Source organism: Montipora foliosa, chromosome 13, assembly GCF_036669935.1.
Source record: "Montipora foliosa isolate CH-2021 chromosome 13, ASM3666993v2, whole genome shotgun sequence".
In the NCBI taxonomy this organism is placed as follows: domain Eukaryota; kingdom Metazoa; phylum Cnidaria; class Anthozoa; order Scleractinia; family Acroporidae; genus Montipora; species Montipora foliosa.
This window is the reverse complement of record NC_090881.1, coordinates 43,046,150-43,058,629: the sequence shown is the minus strand read 5'-3', so window position 1 is coordinate 43,058,629 and position 12,480 is coordinate 43,046,150. Positions and strand designations below refer to the sequence as shown.

The 12,480-nt window shown below is 39.0% G+C and overlaps 2 protein-coding genes across 2 annotated transcripts in view; both read right to left on the bottom strand.

The window, feature by feature from the left end:
- Nucleotides 1-3,465: 3,465 nt before the first annotated feature.
- Nucleotides 3,466-5,935, bottom strand: LOC137982414 (adenosine receptor A2b-like). The gene has a single exon (XM_068829533.1). It carries the CDS (start codon nt 5,909-5,911, stop codon nt 5,024-5,026), a length of 888 nt encoding a protein of 295 aa, XP_068685634.1. The 5' UTR covers nt 5,912-5,935; the 3' UTR covers nt 3,466-5,023.
- Nucleotides 5,936-10,709: 4,774 nt separating this feature from the next.
- Nucleotides 10,710-12,480, bottom strand: part of LOC137982386 (uncharacterized) — a 35,646-nt gene continuing 33,875 nt past the window's right edge. The window contains exon 10 of the mRNA XM_068829502.1: nt 10,710-12,480. This exon is cut by the window's right edge and continues 751 nt beyond it. The gene's annotated coding sequence lies outside the window, so the exon portion shown is untranslated.

Here is a 12,480-nt window from a genome sequence, read left to right as displayed (position 1 = left end):
ATGCAAATAGAAAATATATTTATTTGGGAATAAAACAAAAGAAAGCGTTACGCTTTTCGCTACTCGAGGACTATTACCCATATTCCTCTAGTAGCGAGGCCAACCAAAATGCAGCATTTGCATTAGTCCACTAGTTGAGTGATACTAATTTGTGTGTGTAATCCGAGACAAGAGTGATGAAGAGCAAGATGACACTTCCTGACGCTTATTGAAATCCGCCTGCATCTAATTAGGGTCAATCCTTGGACTATAGTTGCGGTCACACTCGAAAGAAACAAAATGTATCGATAATGTTGACACTACTCCAGTGTCAACTCTTTGGTGTTGAGTGTTGAGTCCCTAGGGAAACACAGAAGGATAGAACTTGATTTAGCACTAGTGTTAACTCCCTAATGCGGCGACCGCAACCAATAGGGAGCTTTAGCAACGACGACGGGAACGGCAACGAGAACGTCATGTAAAAACATAAATTCACGTTATTGCGATCCCTTCGCGACTATTCCAAGCCTCTTAATATGACAAAGGTGTGGCAGTCCCTCAGGAATGAAACCGTTACGAGCGGCGCTTAATTTAGGGGAGAAAAACGAAATTTTATCTCCAGGTGCTGACGTTCTCCATAACACCTCAAACTTGGCAATTTCACGTTGTTGCTTTGCTGACGACGGCAAAGAAATGGACAAAAATGAAAAAAGCACGTGCAGGGCGTGCAAAGCTAATGTTTTTGCCCACTGAATATGCAAATTTGTAAGGTTCTCGTTGCCGTCGCCGTTGTCGTTGCTAAAGCTCCCTAACATCTGTGCGGTGAAGAAGAGGAGAGTAGCATAGAGGATCGGCAACCTACTATCCCCCTTTTCTGCAGAGAAAAAAAGTTACTATTTAATTCCTCTTTAGCATTTTGGCAGTATGTAAAATTTAAGTTGCTGAACCGCAAAAGGACGGCAATGAGACCAACTATCGGATATATTGATTCCCTTTGTCAAATACAGAGCCAGCAAGACAATTCCACCAGTTCTGAACTCATTAAGTAATAGTAATACGTAAAACACTCACGAAAGGAAAAAAAAAATGTTTTGTTGCTTGGTTTTCTTTACTTCTCATGAGAAAGAGGGAAAAATCTAGATGGGTCTGGCAAAACAGTCATCTAAATTAATTTACGAAAGATCGCAAAGACAGCATTTTGAGCATTAAGTGAGAACGTTTGACTGTACAAGTAACACGTGCGTATGTATTGATTATAATATACTGTAAGTAAGTTATCCAGACTTTATCTTTGTATCAGTTGTGAAGCAAGCTATAAGGAGACTGAACGTCATACGACGTAAGTTTCACGGAGAACAGTGTCTGAAAATTTGACGTGCAAGGTACTGATCATGAGTTTCCAACTACAAAAAATCGCTCTCAAATTGATGCAATAACACATGTAAATCCACTCTAAATTGCAATTACCACGATTAATAATTTAACCTCATCATAAGGGAAAAACAGCAAACAAAAATTTGGAGCTTGCTCCTTTTACAAATAAATAATAAAATGTCGCTTTGCTCACGCAGGAATGTTGAAAGGGAGAAATTTCAAAGCACTGTTCAAACAGGCATTTAGGAGCTGTTGTTCCTGCGGTTTAACTCTATACCCAAGTGACGGGTGGCATTGTTCCTTGCTTGTAGCCAAAACGCTTTCTTCTTCGCTGTTTTGAACCACGATTAATCGCAGCACGTTCTTCGGCGTACTGACGAAACACGATTCTTCTTTGGTCCCAGGACAGGAAATAGTCTTCGTGACCGCAACAACTACACCATACGCAAGTTAATAAGCCGGCAATACACATAAGCAACGCGAAAGATGTAAGAAAAGTGTCAAATTCGCTGAAACGGCTTCGAATAGTTATTTCCCATACGGTAAAATTCCCATAGCACGATTGTGTGAACATTATAAGAAAGAATGCGAAGGAAATCGCCGAAAAATTGAGGATATTTCTCGTTGAGCTCCAGGGTTTATAAAATGGGATAAACATCTCCAAGTTTTCTAATTCCTGCTTTGTTATGATTCTTTATCTGTGGTATAAAGGAGAAATCAATCCGTTTGTTTCAGTTTTAGTCTGGCAAGGTGTCAATTCCTTAAAATGTGACTTGATGTAAAGTTGTAAGTGGTAACTGTACGAAAAGTCGCTCTTCGGAAATGAAAAGAAACAGTGACTCGAGCTCCCTGCTTTTCCTTTGAAAGTTTTAATTGGGAAAACGGTAAGTGCGCACTGCAAGCTCTCTGCAGTTCCTTATAAACATGTCGCAATTGGGCGAAATTTCAAACCACTTTAACTTTCTCAGCTGGTAACAAATTATTAAAGAGAAAGCCATTGAAAATTTTGCGCTTTAAAAGAATTGACATGAATAATCAGAACGTCGATAATTGTTTACGCTCGTGTCCACTGAATGGCTGAAAATGTCAAAGGATATGCTGTAATAACTGAATTAGATTTACCATTACAAAAAAAAACACAAAGCTCTTCAATTCTATATTGTAAATACATTTTTTGACGTTCTTGAGAGAATGACAAAATTACTGGGCTCGGTTGTTAGAAAGCCGATTAACTTAATCTAGGATTAGCGTAAACATTTGTTGCATGTTTTCAACTTTTGGGTGACAGTTTCTTTAGCTTATTTTTGTTTTTCAAGGGTGACTTCTTCTAATGTAAAGTTTTGCCAAATATCAGCGCTGAACAGCATTAAAGAGTAGAGAAATAAACTCCTTGGTTAATTTTTAATCTGGGATTAGCGTTAATCGGCTTTTGAACAACCGGGTACGAAAAGGAGGGAGGACAATGCGGGGACGGGGTGGGGATTGAGAACGAGAATCGAAATATTCAGGCCCCAGTTGTTCGAAGGGTGGATAGCGCTATTCACTGGATAAATCACTATCCACCGGATAACTCAATTGGTTTTGCTAGTCTTTATCCGCTGGATAGCGATTTAGCCGGTGGATAGCGTTATCCACCTTTTGAACAACCGAGGCCAGGTGTATCCGCCGCATGCAAGGAGCCACAATTACGCAGCTAGTTTTGTTACCGCCATTTCCAACTGAATCAAATAAACACATATCGAAACAAAACACGTCCTTATTTCATCAGAAATATCAGTTTTAATCTCACTCACTCTTCCCTATTTCAATGATTGCGTAGTCTGTTTATTCCTTCCTAATTCCCTTGCCTTGTTATGATTAAAGCAAATCGAGCACCTGTTAGCAACTACATTTAATCTTGAATCGTTCCGACAGGGTATTTAAACACACTTGTGACTTGCTATAACGTCGCGTATATAACAGTCTTAGTGTTAAAAAAGGGTGAAATCAATGATTTAAAACAAAACATGCATGCAACGCTCCCTTAAGCTTGATTTTAGCGAAAGTTGGAATTATTTTAACCGGCTCCACATTTAACGAGAGCCGTCTTTTGCCTGCCATACGCCTGTTCGGTCATTTAATTTCGTATCGCACGAGCTAGTAAATCGGTTTCTTTTTCATACGAACCATATATCTTTGGCAGACAATATGACCTCAAAGTAGCAAATAAACGTGCGATGAATTTATGACCAAAAACGAATAGATTGCTAGTGAAGACTTTGCGAGATTATCACAAATTAAACAGAAAGTGCTAAAGGAACGCTCCGTTTCAAAGCTGACACAATTTTTCAAGTTCAGTGGTGAACTCTGGCCAAAAGATACCGAATATTTAGACAAAAATTATGCTAAACATGAGAAGCAAGGCTTTCGTGTTGTCACACAAGGGCAAGACATGCCCGAAAGTCAGAAATGGGTTGATCGACTAGGTTGATATGGTGAATTGACCACCGTTGAGAAATTTGAAACCTGGCGTTTCGTGCGTTTGCCATGGACGTAGCACCACAACCTGGATTTCTTTACAAAGTAAACTCCTTTATCCATTTTTAGCGGGAAAGTGTTCACAAAACACACTTTACCGCGCACAAGAGTATCGCAAATCTTTGCTAACAAATGGTAATGTCCAAAATGTTGTCTTTCCGATAGCAATTGCCTACGGTTTATGCTAGAGATATATGGACACACGCAATTTTGGATGGCTGGGGGGAGCGTAAAGGTCTACAAATCACGTGCCTTTTCAAAGGGCTGTATGGTGACAATTTCAATCCGTAGCTACATGCCTATCACCTTCGAGCATTAAATAAAAATGGAGGTTGACGTGAGTAAATTCCGTTTTTCAAGACGTCACATTTGGCATAAACTTTTGTTTTTTTTTTCTGTCACGAAAACCTTCTTTTTCATATCAAATTTCATTTCAGAACATCTTCATAATACAATATACCCGCCTGCAGCTGGGTTGATCCTCTTTTCATCACAAATTCTATTGTTTCGTTCGAGTTAAAAAAAAATCTATTTATGATGTAGCTTTAGTCTTAAACTATGAAAGTCCCGCTAGAACTGAAAAAGTACGTCCTTTAAATCAGAGGGGACTGCAGATCAGTCCATGAACATTTCTTGAAATAGAGACAACAAAATCGGCTACGTATTGGGAAAAGTACCATTAGTTGAAAACTTTCCAGAACAGCAATATCTGAAAAACAAATTCCAAAGGAATCATGCCTTGTACCAATTTTTCGTTTCTCACTTATTGATCATTTTCGCTTGAAAGCGCAACAGTAAAATATTCGACTATGCCTTAACGTTCCTTTTTAGTCTTATTTTTTTCCTTTGGTTAAATTGACTACAAAGATTAGTTTCTAAAAAAAAGTCGATCATTCCCTAGAATATTAAGTGTTTTCACACAAAGTCATGGCAGCTATGTTTGGGTCTCCAAAAAAGAAGCCGCCAAGTTCAAGTCCTGAACTTATTAGCTGGAAACTGAAATCTATCTATAATTTTATTCAGAGGTGCATCTCGCGTGAGTGCACAGGAAGTTAGCTGCAACAATTATCTTCCAACAGAAACAAACCCGGGCATGAAAATAATTTTTGGCAGTCTCTTATCTGTCACCCATGCATCCTGTATTTCCTTGAACTCACGAAGCAAAAACTCTATTCTGCAGGAAACGATGGGTATTAGCGGTAAGAATTGTTTTCAAAGCCTCACGAAATCCTCTGTTACGATAAAAGTATATTAGAGGATTAACTGAAGAGTTGACAAAACTGGCAGTCACAACGGCCACATAGTCAACGCCGTGGTTTTTGTTCGGATTTGTAGCAATGTGATAGCCAAATGGGAGCCAAAATATCATGAAACTTCCAATGACAAGACCAATAGTCTTCGCCAGGTTCTTGTCTTTTTCTCTACGAATTGCTTGGCTGTTTTGAAGCTCTCTTCGCCTGAGAGAGTTTTGTTTTTTGACTGTGAAAAATATGGCTGAATAACAAATAATGACCACTGTAAACAACGCAATGATACTGCTCAGGATGAAATATATGTAGACAACTTTGGCAAAGGCATCTAAAATCGGGACAATGAAAGACAGGAGCCAATAGAAAGTTAATATAGCTCTTAAGATGTTTGGGGTGATGATATTCTTGTACTTCAACGGTTGCAATATGGCACAACATCGATCAACGCTCATGGTTGCTAAAGTTAAGACTGAAACTGAGCATGATAAGCCTCCAACAAAACGGGCAGCGTGCTCAGCTTTTACATAACACGTTCCGCCAAGTTTACCCCAAAAAATTGCTATCGCCACTGGCTGAGACAAACTCGCTACAATCAAGTCTGCAAGCGCTAGATTCACAATGCAGTAGTTTGAGATGACCCGCAGGCTCGGAGTTAAGAGGATTGTCAGACAAACAAAAATATTGCCAAGACTTCCGAGCAAGCTTGTTATGGTGTTAACAGTGATAAACAGACCTCCATCTAGCTGAGTCATCGTGCAACGTTCTTCGCTAACTTTGATGTCTGAAAACATGTTTTCTCGCGGAAGATGATACCGTTTTTTTTACCAACCAAGGAAACGTCCACTTTACTTTAATTACATGTAAATAGGAAGAGGGGAGAGAACACGCGTTTTTTAATCAACCTCTCAATAAAAGTGATGTCCAATAAACACTGTTATTAGCTCGACATAAGGCAGATGGCACAGTGTAACTCAAGGCAATATCCATTTAGCCTAATTTACAACTGTTACCTAGGTACTACGGATGTAAACCAGCTGTAAGTCAACCTCTTCATCAGTCTGTAACTCAAGACAATACCCACATCATAGCACTCTTATTACCTCCATCCTTAGGCAGGGAAACGGCAATTAGTTGCCAGCCGAAATGGAAGGAAATTACCACTTTGCTTCGATAACAGGCTGGGTGTTTATTTTAACCTGTCACTTCAGGCACTGTGGATTTTGCAATTATCACGTCTATGCCGAAAGACTCCTTTGAGCCAAAGGAATACGCCAAAGGAATATAAACCAAAAAATCGTATTTTTTTCCTTGGATCTAGCAAAAGACGATCTGCATCTCAAAGAAACATTCCCATCGGAGAAGTATTTTCTTGTGTAATTTCCCAATTGGGCAATCATTTTTCGAAAACGCCCGCCAAAAGCAGGTGATACTCAGGATTATGAAAAAGACTGAGATATATTATAATAGGGACTTCAAGATCTACGACGCCGACGCCGATGAAAACGTCACTTAAAAATACAACTTTGCAATATCGCAAGTATCCCAAAATAAATTGGTATGAGCAGTTTCTGAGTAAAAATAGTGAATAAAAGGTCGCACATTTGTTTGGTGGCGTTCTCGTTGACGACCGCTTCGTAGATCTTTAAGTCCCTATTGTTGGTTTTCACTCACGTGATCAACAGCCATGTTTTTCAACGAAAACAAAAGAAAACGTTTTCATAATAATAGCGTTCAATTCCCAGAGGATTGGGTCGGGACACAAATATGGCCGCCGTTTCTTTGTTTAGGGGCACAAACATGGCGGCTGTGACGTCATGTGAAAACCGAGAATAGTATATAGGTAATCGCATGGGGCAGAGTAAAATTTAAGGGGCAGTGTCATGGGAATTTGCAATTGAGTATAAATTTACTAAATCAATTTTTAGTGACTTTTTCATTCTTAAATTGGTTCTGGATGACCGAAGTGAGATAAAAATCGATTAAATTTTAAAAGAAAAATGAGCCACAGTAAGTTACTACGGAGTTTAAGAAGATGCAAGGGGAGAACTTGAAAACGTTGGCCTGACGTTTTCAAGTTGGCATTCATTTTAACTTGGCTACACACAATCAAAAACACTTTAAAATGGTTTCTGCGAACTAAAATAGCTGTTTCATAGAAAATTCAGCCATTAATTTTCGTTTGCCATCGGTGAACAAGTCTCCTTTGCTTTCCTGATTTCTACTAGCAATTCGTGACACTGCCCCTTTAAGGATAAATATCGCGCGTATTTTCAGAAGTTGCAGAAATGTCTGCAATTTCTGAAAATACAAGCGATAATTATCTTTGATTTTACGAGGAAACTTGCGATTACTTGTTTATCACATAGAGGGCAAAATTTTATTTTATTAAGAAGGTCAAAAACGCACGCTGTTGCACAGTTTCGTAGGAACATTTAGGTGTTCAGTTAGCCCTGTTCTAAACTCCCGCGCACAAAACTGTAAAACTTGAGGCCGATTTTCCCTCCGGTCTTCAAAACACCAACTACAGTCGTCCGTTCCAGGACTTCTACCACCCTTCATTCATTACATTTTAATGGAACTCCTGAGTTCACACCACTTGCTATTACACAACTGCGTATTACGATTGCAGTTTGCAATATCTCTGGCTCTTCACAACTCGACACAACGGCCATTATTAAATTACTAGTAACTCATTTCTTGAAGGCGTATTAACTGATCACCACTGAAAATCCTCTTACCTGCATTCCTGGAAAGTCCTGATAAAACACCTTCGCAAGTTTCTAAATTTCGGGAAAGACTATCTTAGAGGACCGATTGCTGCTCGAAGATTGAGAACATATTGCTTTATGCCGCCATTGCCGACCCATTGCCGCCATTAGGTTTCAGTTTGTAACCAGCGGATTGCCAACGAATACTTTACGTAAACTCCTTCAACCGTACCGCAACTTCTACAAGAGCATAAATTGGCTGGCTAACAGCTCAAGCCTTCCTCTGACGAGCGAATTAATGAGGTTATTATTGCAAATTTGATTTCAGGATTCAGTTCAATAATCTGGTCGTCGGATGAATGATGCAAAAATCAAATCAAGCCACAGTTCAAAACTCGAATTTTGATTGGAATATTGCTGGCTTCCGGTGCCACCCGGCGTAAGAATTTGGCAGGTGTACCAAATTGCATAATCTGCCAAGGTGAAATTACCGTTGTTTGGCAGATTATACAAATCAGTAAATACCAAAATTAAAACTCCTAATGAACTCCTTAATCCGCTAGTCAGAGGAACGCTTGAGCTGCACCCAATTCAAATCTCGCGGGATTCATATCCTTCGTGTATTGTACTTGCACGATAATATAGCATTCGTATGTAAATACCTGGAACAAAACGTTATTCCCAAAGGGTTTAAATTGGACGCCTTGACTACTGTACTGTATGGCCTAATTTCGAGCCGAAAAAGACTAGGTACGAGTCTGTAAATTATGAGATTAGCAACTCTTAATCCACTTAGTCAGAAAGAGCACACCGAGATTTACAAAATTCCCAACTTTGGTGTTAATCGGGATAGTTTTGACATACAGAAATTCAAAAACGTCAAATTTACAAAGAAATGTTTGGTCATCCAGACACAGCGTCTGCATTGCCATACATTTCTTTGTAAATTTTGACGTGTTTAAATGGCTCAATGTTGCTTAGCATTGGATCTATTTGCACTTAACTTGGGGATTTTGTAAAGCTTGGTGTTCACTTTCTGACTATGTGGATCAGCAGTTGCTAATCCCATAATTTAAAGACTCGTACCTAGTCCTTTTCGGCTTGAAATCAGGCAATGACTGTGATGACCACGTCTCCAGAGGACAGCTGTTTTGAAACCAGCGGTGGACCGGCATGAAATGAATAAACATGATCATTAAGTTTCCTTTGTTTGTGTCCTCTAGGCATCGCTGCCAAGCTGAATTTTAATTTATGGAAAGTGGTCTATTAACATGGAGCTGGGAGGGTCTGTCAACCGCTGGTTTCAAAAGAGTCTGTGTCCTCTGGAGGCGTGGTCGCTTGAGAGCTGCAGTCGCATTTCAGCGAGACTCTCACGTTTGCCCTACACCAACCTTCCTTTGGGAAGAATTAAAATCAAGCCATTGGATTCTTTGCCAAAAGAGGGCACAGACAACGAAAAGGCTCCTTCAAATAAAAATTTGCAGAAAGTACTTTGTGACTGTTCCATGCGTGCAGTTGACATTGAAGCACGAAGACAAAGTATTTCAAGGTACGAAGATGAAGAGTTCAAGTGAAGACATGAAATTGATTTCTTACGTGCAAACGTTGTCGATTTGGGCAAACCAATACACGCCGCACTTTTCAATCAACGGGTTCGTTTCTAACTGATGGATTGAAGCGGTATCATGTATCACATCCTACGGTGTGATTGGTTGATTTTGACCCACTTTGTAGGTGTTTCTGTTAATGGCAGTAATAGAGGTTGGAAGTTGAACGTCAGAGTCTAGGGAGCTTTAGCAACCACAACGGCGACGGCAACAACAACGTCACAAATTTGCATAATTAGTGGGCAAAAACAATAGCTTTGCACGCCCTGCACGTGCGTTTTTCATTTTTGTCCATTACTTTGCCGTCGTCAGCAAAGCAACAACGTGAAATTACCAAGTTTGAAGTGTTATGGAGAACGTCAGCACCTGGAGATAAATGTTCATTTTTCTCCCCTAAATTAAGCGCCGCTCGTAACGGTTTCATTCCTGAGGGACTGAAACACCTTGGTCATATTAAAAGGCTTCGAATAGTCACAAAGTGATTGCAATAACGTGAATTTATGTTTTTACATGACGTTCTCGTTGCCGATCCCGTCGTCGTTGCTAAAGCTCCCTATTTATTTTGAGTTACACTATGACCAAAAAAAAATCAATTCTTCTTTTTCTTTGTATTTCAAAACCATGTTAACTAAACACTAAGTGACCCAAGTTTTAAGCCTTGATTTAAAAAAAGACAACTGAAATTTTCCCATTTGATGATCCGCCATTACTTGCTTTAAAATCTGGAGAGCTGGATCGAGGAGAAAATAACGACTTACTAATTTAAGAATGCAGTACGTGTGTACGCAGCTGAATTAATATGCAGCACGGGAGGTTCAGGCTTTTTTATACTTTTAAACTCATGTTTTGCATAGATAATAAACTGCATTTACACGCTAAATTTTTTTGCTTGTGAGTAAATGACGTCCCTTTCCCCAGCTCTAACCTTCTGAGGACCAATGGGTGAGTAATGGCGGACCCCAAAAATCAAAACTTGCAGTCAAGTAAATAGCCTTTGAATAAAAATCAAAGCTCAAAATTTTGCCAGTCAGGTGTCAAGCAAAGACACTTTCAAAACCTGAAGGGGAAAAAAAAAGAAGTGATGTTTTTATCATAGTTGCACTTTAACCCTTTAACTCCCAATAGTGCCACTTAAAGATTTTACTCTGTCTAACGCCAGACGATTTTACTCGTCAATGGGGCACCCCACGGGGCTGAAAGGGTTAAGGGACTGTACGCTTATGCTTTACTTATTGCATTCATTGTTTCAATTCTGCGGACAAGACACACGCACGCCGTAGTGCAGTAACTTTTTACTAAAACTACAAATGTCCAAAGGACAAGTACAAGATATCCAACGAAAATATAGTACATTTACATCGATTGAAAACACATTTATACAGCGTTATTTTGTCAATAGGTACAGTATTTTCTATTACCGTCTCCAAGAGAACATTATGAACCTACACTCTGTCTAATGAATAAAATGTTCGCAATCAAATTTGATCGACAATTTTCTTCAAAAAAGTGTTTGTATCGAAAAAAGTGAATTTTCGAATCACTTATTTTCACTTTTCAAATTTCCCGGGCGACGCCATCTTGAATAATTGTCACGTGACGTGGTTGTCCTATTGTTGCAAGGCAACCACGACACGTCACAATTATTCAGGATGGCGGCGCCCGGGAAATTTGAAAACCAAAACACGCGTTTTTGAAATTTATTTAGTTCAGTTACAAACACTTTCATTGGAAAAATTGGGAACAATGTTCGTTTTAAATATTATCTTCTGTGGTTTAAAGTTACTTTCTCTTTGTAGTGGAGGTTCTCTTTGATGATCCATGAAGACAAAACAAATCTTTGAAAACGAGCTCTTAACTTTAAAAAAAGCTTTCTGAGTTTGCAGTTCTTTCCGTATAATGCTATTTCATTCCATTGGGTCATTACACTAAGGTCTCGAAAATACCATGGCTTCATGAACGTCATCAAATTAAACTGAATCGGCTCCAGTCTCATTGAAAGCGTCGATACGTTATTTCAACAGTCGGGCAAAAATACCCAACAACTGCTCCATGTTTGTCGAACCATTTCAACTTGATCACAAGGAAATCGCAATTTACTTACTTTGGAACCCTACCCAATGGCGTCCTTCAAACACAAAAATTGCCATCCACTGTAGCGCACAATGATAGCAACTCTACTTTTCACGCAATACCCAACTAGTCGGTTAAACGGGAAAATCATGGCCTCCACCACCCTCCCATCTTTAACCTCAACTTACAAGCTTAATGTGCTTACTATAAAAGTGCCCTTAGACAAACTACATACCCACCAAATTTTCGTAAACGCCCTATACGACATGGCATTCGTATAATGGCTGTTTAAACCCAACAAAACAGTATTGAAGAATTCCTTAATTAATGGAGAAACGATGGTGTTCTGACTCTTTTCAACCCAACCAATCATATCTTAAAAAATTGTGCGACAAAAAAAATCATCAAAAAAGCTCATACTATTAAAAGCTACTTCAGAGGAATAACCCCTCCATAAACCTTTTAAGTGCTTAGATATTTGCCTTGTTTTAACTCTTTATGGGCCTCCAGTCGACTTCGCATTTGTCCATAAACAATATCTGAATTTTAAACTTAGTTAATCTGCAATCTTCCAAAACTTTTCTTTCGTAACTGTTTACGTGTGTTCAGTATAATTTGTTTTCTCAGCAAAAAAAGAAAAAAGAAAAAAAAACATCTAAATATTTGAAACTTCCAAGAATGCAAAATGGTGGTGCTCTTAAAAAGTAATGAGATTTACCGTGCATGCCAATTCTTAACTTAATTAATCTCCTTTTGACTCCCAAAAGTGATCAGCATGTAAATCCCCCTCACAATTTCAATGAAATTTCAGTCAGTCAGGTATTGAGAATGAAGATAATTATCATCTAAAGAGGTGTGATCTTGACATAACACCAAAATCTCAGGACTACCCAACAAATAAATCTGAGGTACTAGTTGGGAGAATGAACGTTTCGATCTTGGGAGCAAAAGGGTCAAAAACGAACTTGATTACGG

What these genes read in the sequence shown, in the direction of transcription:
- LOC137982414 (XM_068829533.1), bottom strand. Translation starts at nt 5,911, where the DNA reads ATGTTTTCAGACATCAAAGTTAGCGAAGAACGTTGCACGATGACTCAG.